General features: G+C 38.8%; 1 protein-coding gene across 1 annotated transcript in view; it reads left to right on the top strand.

Moving 5' to 3' along the window:
* The window catches only part of POLR1D (RNA polymerase I and III subunit D), a 36,587-nt gene extending 15,736 nt beyond the window's left edge, over positions 1 to 20,851 (top strand). Inside the window, exons 2-3 of the mRNA XM_012744057.3 lie at positions 9,319 to 9,393; positions 20,220 to 20,851. Coding sequence (XP_012599511.1) covers positions 9,319 to 9,393; positions 20,220 to 20,487 — 343 coding nt within the window. The 3' untranslated portion in view covers positions 20,488 to 20,851. The remainder of the gene's footprint in view (positions 1 to 9,318; positions 9,394 to 20,219) is intronic.
* Positions 20,852 to 21,304: the final 453 nt, after the last annotated feature.

The following is a 21,304-nucleotide window of genomic DNA, read 5'->3' as shown; positions in this document are numbered from 1 at the left end:
ACCCAGGGCAGACACTGAACCTGAGCTGGGAGCTGTGGAGTGTGGGTGGTCTCTTCTTCCCATCTGTTGTGTATTGCTGGACCTCTAAGAATTAAAAGCATAAATATGTCTTTTTCCTGGGTTAAAGACTACTTAATTCAGATGGCAACAAATTATCTTGAAATAGCACCTTCAAGAAACTAGTTTCTACTTTCTACATGTTTTAAAATGAAAACACTTTTTAAAGAGCATAGCATGATGAGATGCCAAAATCCTACGCATCCTGGAATTTTCTTTTATCTTCATTTTTTTCCCTATTCCTTGGCTCTTAGCTCTGAGTATAATCCATAATCATTTGATGGATCAGACACTGAGATCTACAAGGGGTGGACAGCTTGTTTTCTAGCAGATTACTGCAGGCCTGACACAACTGAGGCAAACAGCTTCAGCAGGCTGACCAGACTTCCTGCTGAATAGGCCATCCTCAGGGCTGAGGTCCAAGAACTCTGAAGTATTGTTTAGGACAGTCCACAGAGAACTGCAGATGATTTGTGTGAAATAAAGCTCTTTTAGGATTAAGAGAGTGATTTACAGACCAAGCTTTTGGTGAGGTGGTTTTTCTGGTATGTGGTGTGTTTATCAAAGTACAGTATGCCAAACTGCTACCCTCATTAAAGAAAGCTGTAGAGGCAAACTTCAGAGGCTTTATATTGTAATGTTTTCTTTTGTACAATTTTTGTGAGTCTTTTTTTTTTTTATGTTTGTATTTTGAACAGCTGTTTGGGGAGAGTTTGAATTTTATTTTATATTTCTGCTTTTTGGTCATCTGCCATTTTTCCTATTGCTTACTAAATTCAAGCAGCTGCCATATTAGCTTTTCTGTGCTTGGATATTGGCTCCCGTCCACACCCATCTTTCTGGACTTTAAACCCCTTTTTCTTTTGCAGTTTTCTTTTCATCAGTTTTGTTCTCCAAAGCATCTGTTCTGTTAAAAAGAGAACAAAATGCTTTTCATTAAGTAAAAGAGCTCAAGTATTATTTGACCTTATATTTTCTGTCTGGATTTATTCCCCCCAACTAATATTTCAGAAGAACAAACACTATAATATTTTTAAACCTAACAGTTGACCTATCAAACAGATCTGCTATTCCTGGTAACGTATAATGCATGGGCTTTCCTATTCTGAGTTTAACATTTCCTGTATAACCCTATCCCCACCACTACCCCCACAAATTTATTTTTATTAATAGTAAGAGATGCTTTTCTTCATAATTTATATAAAATTTAGCATGGCACATTTATTCAGGTCATATACTAATGAACTGAAAATGAATCTATATTTTCTGTATCAGGATTTAAGAATAAATATTTGTAAAAATACTTGTTGCTTTGAAAATGTAGTCAATATACCTACAGTGAGGTAGATGTCTTAGGAACTTGGAAATAAGTTTTCCCTCTAGGAGCTAAAGTATTAAGAAGAAACCCACACATATTAACTATTAATTGAAGAAGTCATCGCTCTGTAAGAATAACCTCGCCTCAGAGGCTTACCTATAAATGGGTAGCTGCAGAGATTTGAGAATGTTGAAGTCCAGGCGAAGGGACTAGAGTTTTATCTTTGCTAAAGCAGGTCTCGTCGTGATAAGTACAACAAAGTATTGCTGCCATCCCTTCTTTTGCCTCTCCCACTAGCCTGAGCTTCTCGAGAGTGGGATCATGCCTTGCCATAGAGTTGTAGTGTGAGTGTTAAGATCCCGGGCCCTAGAGTCAGACCACCTGGGTTCACACCCCAGCCCCATCACTTACTGGCTATTGTGGCCTTGGTAAGTTTCGTGACTTTTTTTTTTTCTCCTCATCTCATTATCCATGAGATGATAGTTACATAGAGGAATTGTGAGGATTAGCTGTTAAGGTATGTGGCATATGGGTCCTGTTATCATAATGCCTTTTATCATATCCCCAGTGGTGCATATTAAATGCTTATTATATTGGTATTCGAAGGAGAATTGCCTGGAACCCTGGCAAGGAATGCAGCCCCATATATCACAAATGTGTAGATGCCTCTGTCAGTGCAATTCATAGCCCAGGACACACCTCCTCATGTTTGACCTGCATCCTTGAATGAAGGGAGACTGTTTGAATACATGAAGATTGTACCACTGTTGACTTTCATGTGGACACTGCTTTAAAGTACAGGAAGGATTTGAACCACAGAAATGTTTAGAAGAGAAAAGACATGTTAACTTGTCAAACCCTCTTGGCATGAGTGCCAAGATTCTACTATAAGAAAATATTAAGTCCCTCATATAAAATGATATAGTATTTGCATATAACCTACACACATCCTCCCGTATACTTTAAATCATCTCTAGGTTACTTATAAAACCTAATACAATTTAAATGCTATGTAAATAGTTGTTATACTGTATTGTTTTTTATTTGTATTATTTATTGGGCTTTTTTATTTTTTAAAAATATTTTTGATCCATGGTTAGTTGAATTCACAGGTAGAGAATGCTGACTGTACACTGATATACTTACAAAAAAAGGGGCCCTGCATTTTCTATACAAATGCTTGGGACCATACTTTCACAACTCATCTGAAATATTGGACCCATAAATTCATAATTCTCTTAGCATTTTCTTGATAGAAATTTGGCCCTATATTAAACTTTTATATTAATTGCTACATACCCTTTGTTTCCAGATAAGCCCTAAATCTCTTTACTGTAATTTGCAAGGAAAAAAAAATTTTTCAATTTATGTGAAATCTTGATTTTAACAATATAATTGGGTATTTTGCTAAAATCAATACACAGAAATAAATTTTATGGAGTAAATATATATGAGTTGTGTGTGCCTTTCTGTATTCATCCAAATATTACTCATTAACAGAATAATCAATGTATGCAATAAGTTAATTCTGTCATCTTTGGTATTTAGCTGACTTTCAGCTGATAAAAAAATAGCCTTACATGCTTTTAGTTTTGTTGTAATCAAGGAATTTTTGTTAAGATATGAGGAAGGAATACATTTTATTTACTATTTTTAGCTTATTTTATATAGCTTTTAAATATTTAGAAATATGGTGTATAGGACTTCATTTGGCCCTCTGTAGGCTTGAAAGAAAGGAGTGGTTACATCTATTGACATTGGAAGAAACAGGGAGATCTGGAAAGGTTTGTCAGAGAAGGTAACATTGGACTAAGCGTCTGATGCTAGGTTGAGTGGAGACTGATTTGGACACAGGGCATGGCCTAAGCTTAGCTCCACCATGTGTGGGACGGCAGATGTGCTGCTGCAGTTGGTCGGGTATCTGGGACATGATAAGCTTCTGAACTGTCGGAGCCAAGGCCCTAGAAAGTGGTGATCCCGGGAAGCATCCCACATGGCGAGGCCATGCAGAGCCCTACTCTGACATCTCCCATCTCCGTGTTAGTCCCCTCCCACTCCAACACTAAGCGCTTTCATTTCAAAGACCAGTTGGCATCTCCACTAAGAAATGGAGTTTAGAGGACAACATGATGTTTGTTGGCACTAAGGACATGCGGCGCTGTTGTGCTCTTGTGCCTGTGGCCACGGCAGGAGGTTGCTCACTCAGGAGCCCGAAGCATCCATTCCTCCCATTACACTCATTCACCCAGGGACACGTTATTGTACTTTTCCCCTCTTGTCTTCTTCTCACCTTCTTTGTCTTTCTTCCTCTTCTACCTCACCCATCATCTCCTATTCTGGCTACAGATGCAGTATTTTTATCTTTAAATCCTTGCATTTTTAGCATGTCCTACACACACCCAGAACCCATTTATTCCCTAAATCTTAACTTTGTACCTATCATGGGCCAGGCACACGGAAAACTAAGATGAAAAAGACAAGTTCCCAGACTTCTGGGAATGTAGTCAAGTGAAAAACAGCCTTCATATTTCTTGTGCTGCTTATAAAACACAGAACACTTGGATCGGAATAAGATAATCAGTCCTCGTGACAACCCAGTGTAGTAGCTAGGATAATTATTACCATCATTATAAAAAGCAACCTGCAATGTCTTTGTCTGATTTTCCCACCATTGCTCAAAATACCACTTCCCCCTTGCTCCTTGGTCCATGTTGGCATGAAATCAAGAGGTCTCATTAATCGTGTTCTCAGACTCGTGTTCCTCCATCACCCTCCAATCTTTTACTGGCATGTTATTTTTAAAACTTAAACACCTTTTCTCATAACTCTCTGTATGTGTTATAATATAAATAAAGAAATACTGGAGCTTCTTTCCCCCATTCTCCTAGGTAATCCAATATTTGTTTTAAAGTATATGTGGGTCTTTATTTGGTATACAGCCCCTAATTGTAAGCCTCTTCAGGGAAGGGACTCGTAATACATTATATCAAACAAGTGCTTGATTATAGATTAGCTAAATTTAATATAATTTACAGAATTAATTTCTTGTGCCTCCATCTTATGTCTATGAATAATTCTTTTAATTTCCTAAATGACCTCAGTGTTCTGTTGAATTTTACCTTGTATTCAAAATTCCTTCTGACAATTTGAATTTTCTTACTTTTCTTTGCAGCTGATAGATGAGCCCAGACAATTTGATATTTTACTGAAATTCAATAAGGATATCTTAAATTTCTTTATGTCTGTAATCAAAATACTGAGTCATACCAGAACCCAAACTTTGTCCTGTGGTTTCTACAGATCTACATGATTACTAAACCACTAGTTACTACTGGCTGGTTATGAGCCAATAGGCAGCTGTTTGTGGACAGTCCAGCAGTGATGCAATCATCTGTCCTTTGTGTGTGTGTGTGTGTGTGTGTGTGTTCATAAAATCAGAATGTTACATCAAGATCAAGTAGATCGTTCCATTTTTCTCTCCTTATCACTCCCTCATAGGAAGAAGTTTAGATTGCTACAGTAAAGCCTCGCGTACACATATGCGGGAGACTCGGTTGTAAGCTGGTTGTCTGCACCGCTGATACCGCGCTGGGACTTTTCAGCGGCTTCCTGGTCAACAGCAGCAAACGGTGCTGCACTCATTTCTTCTGCCAGTTTTCTGTGTCCCCAAGGCATGCTTGTTTGAGCACATCAAGAAGAAAGTAGTTTTAAACAACTTACTGCTTTTTTTTAACCTATTCTTCCATCTATCTTGTGACAGATACTGTACTTTACAGTTAGTTGATCAAAGGTGATTTTTTAAAGACTGAGGGAGGCACAAATGAGTTCAGCCTCTGTCCCTAGCTTGCCTTCACTGTCTCAAGGTGTGTGTAGCTCCATCTCTCTCTCTCTCTGTCATTTTTGAGCAGTTACTTGAGATTTAGCTTTCTAATTGTATTCCAGTAAAATTCCCATTTTCCTGTGTTCTATGCTATTTAATTTGCCTTTAAATTTCTGGTGCATCTTTTCAGTTGCTTACATTTCTTGCTACCTCTTCTATAATATCTATTAGCATAGTTATAACTCTCTGTTGATTTATGTGAATGAAAAGAAACACAGACCCAGATAACTCAAAACTAATTTGTTTGACTTTGGATTTTAAGATGATTTTGTACCAGGTTTGCATTCCCACTTGGGTTTTATTTGAGCTGCTATTATGATCAGTTGACACTTCTTAAGCATGTACCAGCTGGCTAATGGAATGAATAGGCAGGTCGAAGGAAGATGAGCTAGAATGGAAAACTGGCTGTAGATAATACACACATGGACCATTGAAATTGATTGTGGTTTGTTCCTGTGCCCAGAAAACTGCTCAATGACCCAGCTCTCTTGTTCTTCTTTCCATGGAACTTTATATTCTAATATAATGAGTTTGTTTTATAAAGAAACTATTAAGATATTTAAAGGAACCAAGTATAAAAATTAGTCTACCAAGAACTAAATTTATATCTGAATAATTTCTTAATTGTTCAAGTTCTATATGTTCTTGTATATTCTCCTACTGTTTGCTTTTCTTTGCAGTTTACACTTCTGTTTGCAGTTTATGCTTCTCTTTAATCATCTCATTAAAAAAGTATCTTATTTCATACACACTGATGTTTCATAATCTTTGATAATTTAGGTATTTAGCTTCTGTGATAATGTGCAATAGAAACTAGATTTATTATTTTCTTACCCAGGAAGTCATTAGCAAGAGTTTGAGAGGAAACAGCAGAGGCTACAGTAGTGGGAAAACTGCCTGACTTTTTCCCCTTAATTTTGAAGGTGGCGATACTGCTTCAAGGTTAGCATGCATGATTGCTAGGAATTAAGTAAAGCCACGCAGAAGGAGCTTATGCAGGAGAATTTGGGGTGAGAAGTAGCGAATTCTTAACATTCTTAGGACAAAATAGTCATCAGTCCTCCTCCATTCCTTCTGCCTCTCCAGTGTCAGCCTATGCCCTAGTTATCTGTGAACTAATGCAGAAGCAGTGGTGCTCCTAGTTAGGCCTTTTTTTTTTTTTTTTTTTTTTACCTGTTAATGATAAAGATAAAATGATTTCTTCAGGATTTGCTGTACACACGTGTGTGGACAGGGCAACATTGAGTTTTGTTTGCTTTTTTCCTTTCCCTTCTTGATGGTTAGCAGTGTTACCTTGGTAGCTTAGTCAAGGTCTCTGAATCTCACTTTCTTCCTCTGCAAACTGGTGATAATAATTATGTTATCATGTTCAGATAGGATAATACTTAGTAAACTTATAGCTCTATACCAGCATTAGTTGTTAAACCAATTACATATCCCTAAGTTGGACATCTCAACCATAGGAATGGGACACTACACACCATGTTTGCTGTAGACAGCAGCTCAGCCCAGCGGGAAAGTGCCTGCCCCACCCAGGCTCTGCTCCTCCTTTTGTGATCTTTCATCTCTGGTGAAATCATTTCACCTCAGGTAGTCTTCATATATATATTAATACCTTCTTTTCTCTTTAGTTATTCTTGTAAACCAGAAGGCATCCTCATTCGTGCCAAGTAAAATTAATAACAGTGCTGGAGATAGTTTTGAGTGAAATTGAAACTAAAGAAGAATCAGTATCAAACTTCATAGTTCTTGAAAGTACCAAGAATAATGCCTTCAGGGTCTCTGCAAGAATCCTCACTGAGGATTGTTCTCTGCAGATGTACAGCTTTTCAACCATATTCTTACTCAAATAGGTTTTTGTTGTCTGGTCTAGAAAGCTAGGCAAACATTTTAACACATGTAAGGGAAAATGCATTCTTGTTTATTTGTAACTGTATATATTTTGCTCATAATTAGAGAACTACCCAAACAAGTTTTCTCCCTGATGATTTTTAACTGTTTCTTTTGTCAGTAGGTGATCACCTAGGTGGATCTAAGCATGATTATGTTTTTATTTAGAAACTACCACACTAATTTATAGGAGGGTGAGAATTGTATCTGGAATATTTGCACCCTTTCATTTTTTTACTTACATCAATAAGGGTGAAAAAGGATCTCTGTTTCAGAGCTAGATAAGATAAATTTTTCATGAACTACTGTATGAGACAGAGTCCCCAGATCATTTCAATAGGTGTATTATTATTTTAAAGAGCTGGAAGGAGGAGGATCTGTGGTCATCAGATGGACTTATCATAACTCTGTGGTACCATAAGGGTGGGCTGTGAAACATTATCTGATTGAGCGAGTCCAGGGGCTAAGAAGGTGCACACGTCAGTGACCGGCAAGTGCTTCACTTCATTGACCTAGTCAATGAAGTGGTCCCTCCCAGGATCAGAAAGTGCTAAGCTGCTGAGTTAACTGAAAAGACATTTTTTGAAGATCTCAGTATTAATAAGAGTTTATGAAACTAAGTATTATACAAAAATAAGCAGATGCATTTGTTGAAGGTTAAAAGGGTGGTAAAATACTTTGAAAGTATAGTATTAGGAATATGGAGGTAAATACCAGGAGAAACAGATTTTTAAAAAAAGAATTGAAATTATTTTTCTTTAGTGGGTAGGGAATGATGATGGAGAAGACTGCTATCTTTTATTGTAAGTCTTTTAAATATTTGTCTTTTTAAGCTATGTACATGTTTTACTTTTATAAAATAAAAATCAATATAAAATAAAATATTCTTATAAACTAACAATGTTAATATCATTTGAAAATTATGTAAATAGTATACAGTACTACCATAATAGTGTAATTAATTGTTTTAATATAGAATCTATATAATTATCCAGTTTTAAAATTTTGTGATTAGATTTATAGTTCTGTCTTTGGGTTATATTTGTTTCCAGCTTTATACCTCTTTTTCTTAACTTTATTGGTGTAGCATAAGTAATATTCAAGCCAAGGATGATCATTGTCCTATGTTGCTATCCAGAACACCTTGCACAGTATCTTACACATAGTGAACTCTGAAAATATATGGTGGATAGATAAGTTTTCTGGGTTTTTTTACCTTTTTTAAAAAATGGCACAAGTAATACATGTTCACTGTAGAAAAAATAGAAAATGCAGAGAAGCAAATAAAAAAAATCACCTCAAAACTCATTTTACCATTTTTATAATATTATTACAAATGTTTTTCTATGCAGTATGTACATATAAATACATTTAAGATTATCCTATACACACATATAACCAGCTTTATATACCAAATGTGTTATGAATGTCTTTCTGTGTCAGGTGTTCAGTTTTAATGACTGCTAATCTTTCAAGTCCATGGATATGCCGTGATTTATTTAATCAATCCTTTATTACCAAATATTTAAGTTTCATTCTTTTTCTTTAATTGCTAACAAGATATTTAATGAGGATCCTTGTACATATAATTTTGCAAACTTACTCAAATATTTTCTTAGGATAAAGCAGGATTTTTAGGTCACCTAGGCCATACTGTTCTTAAAGATCTTTATCATGTTGCCACATTGCCCTCCAGACATATTTTGTCAGCTAGAGTCCCCGTTAGTAGAGAAGAGAATATCCATTTCACTATGGAGAGTTTCCATGTGGGCAGAAACATTTATCCTTGTTGGGTTAATTGGTATTTCTTTGAATAATAGTGAGTTTGAACATTTAAAATATAGATACACATATTCAGCCAATCATGTCTTTTGGTTATTATTCAAAATTTAGTAAGAAATAAATGGAATTTTTATATTAAGGGATATATGATTTAACTGTCTCATATTGCAAATATTTTTTCTCTTTCATTTTCTTTTCAGTGTTTCTTCCCTTTATATAAAAAGTTTCTTTTTAATTTTTGTATTCAAAACTGTCAACCATTTAAAAAAATGTTTGCCACAGAGACCATGCTTTAAAAGTCCCTTCCTTTCCCAAGATGATATGCCTAGAATGACTTGATTTTCACAACTTAGTGGGGTGACTACTTCTCAAATTTCTGTTTTCTCACCAGGAAAGCAATAGAAGAACTGCTTAAGGAGGCAAAACGTGGGAAGACAAGAGCAGAAACAATGGGACCTATGGGTTGGTAAGTTCTTGAGTAATCTTCATTAAAACTTAAAAATATATTAAAGAGAAAAGTTTGGGCTGAGATAGAAATAGGTAAATCTTTAGCATATAGAGGAAATGTTAAGCCATAGATGTAAAGAAAATCACCCAGAGGCAAGTGTAGAGTAAGAAAACCACTGAGAGCCAAATGCCGGGGGACTCTAATAACATGAAGAAGTGGGCTGTGGGGTGTATATGGAGGATATCATTATGGTTTTATCATCCCTTTGGTTCACAAGTCCCCAAGAGATATACAGATACTACAGTGTCCAAAGGCACCTATGCTAGAGTAATATTATCTCAGTGTTCATCAGTTAAGAATTTCTGTTTGGGGTCTGGCGAGGTGACTCCTGCTTGTAATCCTAGCACTTTGGGAGGTCGTAGTAGGAAGACCAGGAATTCAAGGTCAGCTTGGGCAATAACAAGACCCCCATCTGTACAAAAAACATAAAAATTAGCTGGATGTGGCAGCGTGCCTGAAGTCCCAGCTACTTGGGAGGCTAAGGCAGAAGGATCTGTCGAACCCAAGAATTTGAGGTTGCCGTGAGCTATGATGACACCACTGCACTCTAGTTGGGGTGACAGAGCAAGACCCTGTCTCCAAAAAAAAAGAATTCTGTTTTCATTATAGTCCTTAGTAAATTAATTTTAGAAAATGAAAATAACTATAAATATTTTGATTATGTGACAATTTAGCCATGTAGAACTAAAGTTTACCTTTGTGGTTTCTATACAAGATAGAGCTCATTGGCCAGGCGCAGTGGCTCACGCCTGTAATCCTAGCACTCTGGGAGGCCAAGGTGGGTAGATCGTTTGAGCTCAGGAGTTCGAGACCAGCCTGAGCAAGAGCAAGACTCCCATCTCTACTAAAAAATAGAAAAAAGTAGCCAGGCATGGTGGCACATGCCTGTAGTCTCAGCTACTTCAAACTTCAAACTCTCAGCCACATAGAAAGGAACTATTTCAAGTGATCTGAAATTTGACTATATTTCCAAAAGACAGTCATCATATTATTAGTAATAATATTGGTATTGCTATTCCAAAAATATTATATAGTAGGATAAAACAAATAAGTAAATATTCTCTGTATATAAATACCAAGATTTTTAGTGTAAAAGAGATAGAAATATAAAATCAAAGACGTAAAACCTACTTATAGTCCTAAATTTGAATTGGAAATATTGGTATGAAGTTCTGTTAGATTTTCTCTTTTAAAAAAAAAGAAGAGAGAAAAAAGCTTTTTCTAGTTCTGTTCACGGAAAAGTCCTAGCAATAATTACCATCCACATCTAATTACACCAGGTCAGGAGGACTTAATGTCAGGTTGCTCTTACTTAAGTTTAGGTGACCACCAGATCTCTCCATTATAAAGGTACCTCTTTTTCAGCTGAGATATTTTAGGGGCGTGGGAATGAGATGAAGGTATTGCATGCTCAGATTTAATAACAGTCTGTACATTTATAGTAATTAAATTAGTATGAGGTTAGTGTAAGAGTAAACAATTAGTGAGAAAGAATAGAGAATTGAGAATAGAGACCCACATATGCATAGGAACTTGCTGTATGGTAAAAGGTCATGATTCATATTAGTGGAGAAAGGATGGATTATTCAGTAAGTGGTGATAATACAATTGACTATTCATCTATAATACTAAAAGTTAATTTCATGAAGACTAAAAAGCTGAACATACAAAGCAAACTATGAATCTTGTAGAAGAAAATGTAGGATAATATTTTATAATATTGGCCAGGATAGGGTAAAAACCTTCCTTAGCTAGGCACAAAACCTTGAAGCTATAAATGAAAAACTTGGTAGATTTGACTATGCCATAATAATAGTTATGGTTAAATAAACTGTAGTGTATCCTATTGTGGAGTATTACACATTCGCTAAGAATCGGTCAGTGCTATATGAATCCTTGTGGGAAAACATCTAGTATGTGAAAACCTGAGTTGTGGACCCATGTGCACGATCCTCCCTGGGCTGGGTTGGGGAGCGTCTGGGACCTCATACGGCATAAGGGTGCGAGGGAAGACAGTCCTCCCAACAGGGAGCTCTGAGGAGAGCACGAGGCAGGGGTGCTTTCACCTGTGCTCCTCTCCTGAGGATATGCAACAAATATATATGCTATTTGTAACTTTTTAATAGAGATTTTTAAATGAGAGAAAAATCTGGAGAGGTTTTTAAAAATGCAGATCTCCTTCCCTACTTCACCCTAGGATATTCTGGTAGAGAAGTCTAAGATGGGTCCTACATATTTTTTTTAAAGCTTCCCAAAATTGCTTATCAACCAAGTTTGGGAAGCACTGCTCTGAACACTTGGGCAAATCAATCATGTGGAAGACTACTGCATTAAAAATAAAAATGGAATCTATCTGCTTTTCTCTCTCTCTCTCTCTCTCTCTCTCTCTCTCTCTCTCTCTTTCTCTCTCTCTCTCTCAAGTTTTTACATTACTTTTCGTCTGTGTTGATCTGGAAGCAGGGATCTCTGGGTACTTGGGAACTTCAGGGTCTCCTGACTTTTGCCTAGCCAGCTGTTGGTCCAGCACACCCAGACAGACACGGGCTGTGAAAGGAGGTCTGGACCCAGGACAGCATGGCTTACTTCTGCTCCCTGGTGCTGGGACAAAGAAGCATCTGCCCTATATCTTACTCATTCTCTGTTTAAATAAGTGTGTGTGTGCAGATAGAAACTTTTAACCACTAGTCATTGGTTCTCAAATTTATCTGCACATTTGGAATCACCTGGAGAGCTAAAGTGCATACATGTTTGGAAAACACTTTACTATTCCCTGCTTATTAAAAAGAATGATGCCAACCTGCTCTGCAGAATCTACAACCATCCCACACCTCAGCCAGGGACAGACAGCTCCTCTGCACCGAGGTAGCACTTAGGTAGCCTGGTAAGATGTCCCAGCTACCAGAGTCCCAAGACCCATCCCTGTGGAGTGGACCTTCTTGGACAGATCTTAAAGGAGTAGACAGTCTGTTGCTTACCAGTGAGCTATGGTATGTTTTTCTAAACATCTAGAAGACCTTTATATTTGCGTTAAAATTTAAAACAGAACTAGAGCAAGTGACATTGTTTTCTCATTATGGATATTCCATAAGAAATATCTTAGTGAGATAGTTGAGCAGGTGCCAGAAAGAGATTGCTGAACCAAAGAAAATACAAATGGTATGCCATTTTTTATTTTATAAGAAAGAGACCATTTGGTGCTATATACTTTCTTGGCTAGATTTCAGCAAAAGAATCTCTTTGGAAGCTGTTGTTGTCAGAGGCCTTGGGGAAGCTGAAATATTGGCTCATATGACTTCCTTTTAGTCAACATAAAGGAATTTATAAGCATAAATTTGAGAAATTTGACCAGCTTCATTGTCTACAAAGCTGTTTTTATTCTGGTCACATTCACTTCAGCTTATCTCTAGCCCAATGTAACTCCTGAGTCGAGTGTCTGTTTCCACAGCCTCGTACTGAGGAAAGCTTATATTTTGGCACAAAATGTTCCAAAGGTTGAATTGGGTGATATAATTCTTCAGTTCTCTTAGCCCAGTTGTTTTAAGGGGAATGACATTTTTGGATGCTGTTCTGTTTGGGTTTGGAGTCAGTCTGGAGACGAGGAGGAAAATCACCTACATTGTTTTTTGTGTCATCAATTTTTTATATTGGAAAACAAATAATTTCTCCAATCTTTATCCAGACATGTGTTTGTTTATTTATTTAAATATCTATCTAGAACTGTGCAACCTTTTGAAATAAGAAAAAAATAAATAAATAAATAAATATCTACTGAGCACCAGGAGATATGCTTAGAGGCCAGTCTTGAGCAGCAGTAGAGACGAGACACTTTCCTGGCCTTAAAGTTTTGAATCCACTGGTGAGTACAGACACATGAGCAGGTGACCATGTGCAGTGCGCCATGCTTACTGTGTCAGAACCCACAGGGGTGGCGGGAAGGGCTGGCATCTCAGATGATTCAGGGATGACACTCTTGGCAGTGTTTGAGGGCCACGGAGATCCAAAGCCTTTCTACATAAAGAACGTGAAGCCCGCCGGGCGTGGTGGCTCATGCCTGTAATCCTAGCACTCTGGGAGGCCAAGGCAGGCAGATCGCTTGAGGTCAGGAGTTCGAAACCAGCCTGAGCAAGAGTGAGACCCCGTCTCTACTATAAATAGAAAGAAATTAATTGACCAACTAAAAATATATATACAAAAAATTAGCCGGGCATGGTGGTGCATGCCCGTAGTCCCAGGTATTCATGAGGCTGAAGCAGGAGGATCGCTTGAGCTCAGGAGATTGAGGTTGCTGTGAGCTAGGCTGATGCCACGGCACTCACTCTAGCCTGGGCAACAAAATGAGACTCTGTCTCAAAAGAAAATAAAAGAATATGAGGCCCAAAGAGGTTTCCGAAGGCCCCCAGCTAGCTAATTGCTAATGGGACTGTAACTTTGCTTTCCTGTCTATAGCTTAACACTCCTTGTGCTACAAATACATCACCTCTCTTAAGTGGATTATTGTCTGACAACTTGCTGAAATGCCAGTGCTCACTCCCCCTGCTTCCTGCATTCCTTTCATATCCAGTTATGAAAGTTCAGAGGGCCCTGAATGTGTCACTGTTAGATCACATATCTATGTAAATGATGTGTGTTGCTGAGGGAGGAGGCCAGGGATTAGAGCCTTGTGGTCTGTCCCAGGATACTGCTATTTACATAGCTGCCTCTGGACTTCCACTTCCCCTACCTTCTGCTCCTCTCAGTAGCCTAAAGAGCAGAGATACATGGCCAGCCTGCTCTGTATTTTTGCTACAAGGCCTAGCATAATGCTTGCATATGAAAGATTCTCAGATCTTTAAAATACACACACACACACACACTTGCTAACTATTTTTCTTTACTTTTAGGTACAATGTTGGAGACAGTCATTGAACACCCACTGTGAATCTTAGGACTATTGTATGCAGAGTAATTAAGGGTTAACAGTTTAGTAATGGGGATTATAACACTATAAAAAGCAATTTTCAGGTGGCCACACACTGAGGCATTTGATTGCCAAATTATAAACTGTGGCACCATGGGTGGTTACGGTAGTTTGTGGTAGAATTAAACAGCAAAATGAGTTGTAATCAACCATAGCATCAAAATAAAAAATATTACCCCTATTTCATGGAGAGTTGGGAATGTAGTTATGCTTCTGCTTCTGTCTTTCTAGAGGCATTAGATTTGCATCCATGATAGTGCAAAGAAATGTGTGTGGAAGATACAATGCTGTTTTCCAGCATGGGAATGGATTTGGCCACAGGATAAAGGAATGAATTGAAGTGCATTGCATGGAAACTTGCTTTCATGTCTCCAAGGTGTCTGTGTCCCTAACCATAAAAATAATTTTTATGAATCACAATTTCCCAATGACTGTTACATGCCACACATCACAAATTCAAGTGTGTTTGAGTGATTCCCTACCTTTGTCCTCGTCCATGTGGGTGACTGTCCTGGGCTCCGAGTGGCCGGCTATTCTTAGCAGACCTGTCACTGTATAGATCTGCTGCCTCGTCCCTGATCTGGATGGAGAAGCCTCAGCTCCAAGAGTGCTGAGGAGTTGTTTTTTTGCCTGCAGTTTCTTCCCTGACTGCTCTGTTAATTGGCCATCTGGCTAGCATGCAGGAGTCTCTCTCTGTTCTGCTCCCTCTGCGCCATTCAAGATCGTGTGCGAGAGCGGGTTCTGGAGTCCCGCTCCCTGGTTCTCATCCACTCCATGTCTTAACCAGCTTGGGGTTGTGGATAAGCTGCTTTACCTCTTCTTTCGTTCATCCATAAAATGGGTGATGGTTGTAGAGATGAAATGAGGGAACACTAGAAACGTAGTGGCATAGCTTCACAACTGTACCCTAGTGGCTAGTGAGCTTATTATCTCACTCTTTGATGGGTCCTATTCATGAAACTCTTTCAATAAGAAGACAAAAGTGGCAGGTGTAAATCTGTGCAAAGTTAGATACTACTGCCTCTGTCCTTTAACAAGGGAGACAAAAATATTAAAATCAGAAAAACCTCATTACATTTATCTTCCTCTGTTTTCTAGGTTTGTTTTATACTTTACTGTTTTTCATAAGTCAAGTATGAGACAAGATACCTTGTTTTTGCAAATTACCTTATGTAGTGTGCCTACTCAAAAAAGAAAAGACAAGAAGCTTACAATCCTAGCTCCAGTCAACCTTAGCGTGTCTAATGGCAGATTCTCTAGCACTCGGCCTCTCCCGTGGCAGCTGGGCCCCTTCATCACAGCTTCTGGGCTCACAGATTTGAAATTGAAAGGAATCACTTCCCTTTTAAAGTTTAACATGGATAGCTAGAATGCCTGATCTTAAATCTGACAGTTGTGTCACGGGTACTTTCTGAAGCAGTTTTTACCAGTCTTGGGATATTTAGGGTTTATATCCATTTATGCTGATAGCACCTTAAGTCTGGCCCTTTTCATGTGAGCTAGCATAACTTTCCAGAGCCAAAAATAAACCAAAAATTAAAATAACTAGCCAGGGTGGAAAAGTTGACATTCTGTAGGTCAGGGCACAGACAGGAAAGCAGCTGCCCTGTCCTGCGGCCTCCTCCAGGCCCTCCCCTCAGCACACCTTTGGCCACAGTGACAGACGTGCAAACACAGCAGGCACCCAGGGCCTGCCCTCTGCTGCAGGGCTCCCCTCGTCACTTCAAAGCTGACAGGAACAAAGGCTGTGGAATGGTTGAGAATCTAATACCAATTTATCATGCCATCTCAAACACGGGAAAAAATGGCAGTAAGGAAGAGCTGAGAAATAAGACAAATAAGGAAATGAATTTATTCCTAATGTGGTGAATGAAAGGAGAGTACTTTTCTAAAGCAGTGGTCCCCAACCTTTTTGGCACCAGGGACTGTTGTCATGGAAGATAATTTTTCCACAGACCGGAGGGGGAGGGGAATAGTTTCTGGATGATTCAAGTGCATTACATTTATTGTATACTTTATTTCTATTGTTATTACATTATAATGTATGATGAAGTAATTATAGAACTCACCACAGGTTGGGGACTCCTGCTAGAAGGTTACTGCTCAGAACGTGAGCAGGGAATCCTAACACTGGAAGGGCCTTCAGAGATCACCTACCTCCTTCAACCTGTAGTTTCACATCTGAGGACACCAAGTCCTAGAGAGTTTACAGAACATTTGGAAATACATTCTTTTCTCTTTTTTTAGATGGGGTCTTGCTGTGTTCTATTCTTGATAAACTTATTATTACAGGTGATTTGAGACTATGGGATGATATCTTGAGTTGCCATCTTAGAAAAATCCCTGATGTAGTAACTTATTTGAGTGCTATACTACTCTTTCTCATGAAGAGAGTGAATTATAATAATAAAGCTCCACACTCCCTTGTTTAAAACCCTTGGATCCAGACAAGTTTCTAAGTTGAGATGTTTTCACATTTCAGGAAAGCACTACTGTAGCACATAGAGCATGTGCTATAACTCCCCCTCCCCTGGGATACTCATTCAACATAGTGTCTTTTCTTCAGCAAAACATGTGAATGTTTACACTAAATAGGATAAAGACTATATATAAATAGCCCAATATAAGGTCAGGTCAAGTTTTCCTGCCAGACAAATTTTGGTGTTATAAAAAGAACTTAGTTTTAATCGTTTTTTAAATTGTGGAATTGGGGATAAGAAATTATGGATCCATAGGTAACACTGACATGCCAGACAGACACCATGCTAAATGCTTTATGCATTATCGCATTAAATCTTCACAATAGCATTAGAAGGTAGATGCTTCTGTTAGTCCCATTTTACAAGTGGGGGAAATCAATACAAAGAGGAGTAAAGTAACTTGCCCCTGGTCACACAGCTAATTACATAGTAGAGCTAGGCTATGAGCCAAAGCTCAGATTTACTAAGGGCTTGTGTAAGGCAGGCATCGTCCCAAGCGATACATGTTCTGACTCATTTGATCTGCATGCAACCTCCAAGATAGTCACTATTACTATCCCCACTTAATAGCTAAGAGGCAATAGGAGATTATAATATGTGCCCAAGGTTCAGTCTGATAGCTAGTATGATTCCAGAGTATGTGTGCTCAGCTACTGTGCCATGTAGTATGATTTCTTAACAATGAAACAACTGGCTGTGAGATTGAGCAAAATTAATTACTACATTAAAGGATAGGGCAGCTCTCCCCACTGATTTCCTCAGATACTCATTTCGATGTTGTTGCCCTTATACTTGGATCTATTCAGTGCAGATTTTATAATTTCCTTACATGAAATAATTTTCTATGTGTACCTTTACATCTGCTTGCAACTATTCCCCTGTCTCATCGCCCTGCCTTATTTATTCATAGAGTATGAATGAGTACATGTCATCACTTCTGTAATGTGTACGGGCACGTTTGAGGGAGGTCTGATTTTCACACCCCATCCCCACCCCACCCCAGTAGACCAAGGTCTCACCAAGCCATCCTGGGCTTTCCCCTTGAATAGAATCCCAGGCACAATCAACATGAAAAATTTCATCTTTGATGTTAAAAGAGATGTGAATGCCAATTTTCTTGTGGAATTATTCTAGAAAACCATCTCATTCTTTGAGTAACTCTTTGGGTCACTATATTGAGCCGGTGGGTTACACTAGCAAGTGGGAGGTGGGAGAGGCCTCTTCTGCCTCCCTCAGCAAAATGCTGCAGTTCTGTAGCAGAGCTTTGCTCACTCCAGGGAAGCATATGGTTTTTTTAAAGATGACCTGACACTGAAGATAGCAAAATAGAGTAGAATTCACCATCAATTACCAAAGGTTTTGTTCAGATCCTAGATTATTGTCCCATCTGGGAATAGTCCCCTTTCCTTATTGTTTAATCCAGATTTACCAGCACTAGGATGGCCCACTCCAGTGAAGATACCCCAGAATTATTCTAGCTGGCCATTTTTCACTAACTGTCCCTAGCCTCATATAGTCAAGAGGTACATGTGGTCCATTTTCTTGTGAAAATGATTTTGCTCCTGCAATAAAACACCAGCACTGTTGACAAAGAAGGGGCACTCTAAGCTTTTCACTTTCCTTGATGATGGGTAGTTTTTCCTGTAGGCTCTCAGGGTTGTGCTGTTCTGGAACATGCCAGTGAATCATTGCTGAGTGTGCAGCTGCAGTGGCTCGAGTGTCACCGCCAAAGCAGTGGCTGCATTCAGTAATACCCTGTCAGGCCACCTCAGGAAGAACTCGGCTTACCCCTCGTCATGTGCCCTCCTGAAGCACAGGACTGTCCTATGTGGACGTTTCCCCAGGGGGTATAAATGGCTTTACTGGAAACTACTGAGGTAGCAGAATGCCGGTGTCCTTTTCTGGAGGCTCAGGGAAGCCCTATGAGGCTACAGAGTGCAGCTATTTGCACCCCCGCCGCTTGCAGAACTGTTCCTCATTCTTGCCTGTCTTCCTCGCTCCTCATCTCGTTCCCTGCTGCGAAACTCCAGTGCTGTCACCACCTCTGAGTGTTCCCACTGCTTCTACTGCACTCCACTGTCCTTTGCTCTCTAAGTTTCTTTTCTCCTAGTTCTAGCTCATTCCCTTGTCACTTTTCCTGACCTGAGCATTAACCAGGCACAGCACACTGGGAGTAACCTTTGATTCTTCTCAGATATTTTCTCTGTCCTTGTAAGCTCAAGAGCTACTTTCCTGCAGCGGGAGGTCTTTTCTTTTCTTTTTTCCTTTTTTCCTTCCTTTTTTACTGCCAGATACAATGCCATTCTGGTTGCCAGAGGTAGTCTGGTCTCAATATAAGTGCTTGTATTTCATTTATACCATACTAGACTACACAGTTACCACAGTAGAGTACTGCTGGGTTGATGTTGAAGTACTTTGTAGGGTTCACTGTAAATCAGAATTTTATAGAAAGATGGATATTTTACATTCATTTTTGTTTAATGCCAGCCACCCTGAGTAACATGATTTTGGGAATCAACATATTCCTAAGATAGCCCATTGTATGGCAGATGGCTCAAGGCCAAAAGAAATACACAGTTTTCATTTGTGTAGGGTTTTCTTTTCCAAAATGAAAGATTTACTACACCTGAAAAATAAAATAAACACTGTAGTATATAACTAAGCATGTACATTAGCAATTTAATTAGCTACAGCCTCTCCTGGGTGAACATGAATCATGAAGCAACTTCAATATACACTGCACAGCGTTCACCGAGGCTCAGCCTGAGTAATGTGTCCCCAACAGGGCACAGACCAGAAGCCTGAAATACAAAGGGTGGGAATGTTCTTAAAAGCCAAAGGAGATTTTTGCATATTTATGGATTCTTTTACACAATCTATTTCTAGAGTAGATCATTTAGCTTTCATGTTCAAGATATAGAGGATATACTTTTTTTTCTTCCTCTGAAAGAGACTTATTTTCATTCTTCAACAATAAAAAGCATGGCACAATATATTTAACTCAAAATAGACTACAGTCAAATCAGACTTGTATTATTTCAGAAGAAAATATTTAATGAATCTATTAATTCACATTGTGGGCGATAGCTGTACACACAGGGCAGGAAATTTAGTCCTGGGAAGGAAGAAAGGCTTACAGTGTCCAGGCAGTCAGCCTATCTCAGGCATTGTCTTGATTTCCCCCCTGGTACTCAGAGTTTACACTAGGTGGCATGCAAGGAAAGCTGAACACAGTCAGAAACGCGATTCTGTGCAAGCTGGGTTCTTTGGTACTCACCGTGATCGTGGGTTCGGCTCTGGTTCGCTGCTGTGTTTGTGATGGCTTTTCTTTTCTCCCCTGCCCCCAGGATGAAGTGTCCCCTCGCTGGTACAAATAAAAGATTTCTAATTAACACAATTAAGAACACATTGCCCTCCCACAAAGAGCAAGAGCATGAACAAAAAGAGGGCAGTAAGGAACCTGCGAAGAGCCAGGCCCAGAAAGAAGAGCACCCGAAGCAGCACCGAAGCCACCCTTACAAGCACAGCTTCCGTGCCCGGGGCGCGGTCAGCTACTCGCCGCCGCGGAAGCGCAGCGCCCGGGACAAGCGCGAGCCGCGGCCCAGCCGGCGGTGAGGCCCGGGCGCCAGCGGCGGGGACAGGCGTTGGCTGGCAGGGCACACCTGAGAGCCATTTCTGCAGTAGGTCCTTTGTTTTTGTTTTTAAAGAGGCTGCTGGCAACAGGCAAAAAAAAAAAAAAAAAAATGACCTGGCGACTCTTCAAGGAAACCAGTACAAAAGAAGATGTCTTGGCAAGTTTAAGCTACTTCAGCAGTGTTAGAATACATGTGTATTATTTTTATTCCATCTTGTTTGGAAGCGAGTTTCAAAATAAGCAAATCTAGAATTTAAAATGTTCAGAGATTGTTAAAACTAGTTCCAATTTTTTTGTGTGTCATTTCTCAAAATTTCTCAAAAAATAAAATACTTCTAAATCTTATACTTTACTTTTTTGGGATTTCAATTTTAAAATTTAGAAATCATCTGATCAGTGACCATAATTATAAAAATTTGTAGCCCCCTGAGGGCTGGGAATTTACCAAGAAACTCTTTGATGGCTCTGCCTTTGTTTTCCTTTAAGTGAACAATGAAGGGAATTCTCCAAATGGCTTTGAATTTAGTGCTCCGAATCAACCACCAGAGGTTAAAAAATCGGCCTGGTTGTTTCTGTGAATTCTGACTCATTCCTTAGATAGAATGATTTTTCTATATTTAATATTTTTGGAATATATAGGTTTTAAGTGGTGCTTTAAAAAGAACCCTGACAAGTTAAAATAAACATAATTATTTTAGTGCTAGATCTTATTTAACTAAAAACTTATGATACCATAATTAATATAGTTGTTCCAGAAATTTTCATTTTAAATAAAAGCATTTTACAATGCTTTCCCCC

Source organism: Microcebus murinus, chromosome 13, assembly GCF_040939455.1.
Source record: "Microcebus murinus isolate Inina chromosome 13, M.murinus_Inina_mat1.0, whole genome shotgun sequence".
NCBI lineage: Eukaryota > Metazoa > Chordata > Mammalia > Primates > Cheirogaleidae > Microcebus > Microcebus murinus.
This window is presented reverse-complemented; position numbering and strand designations above follow the sequence as displayed.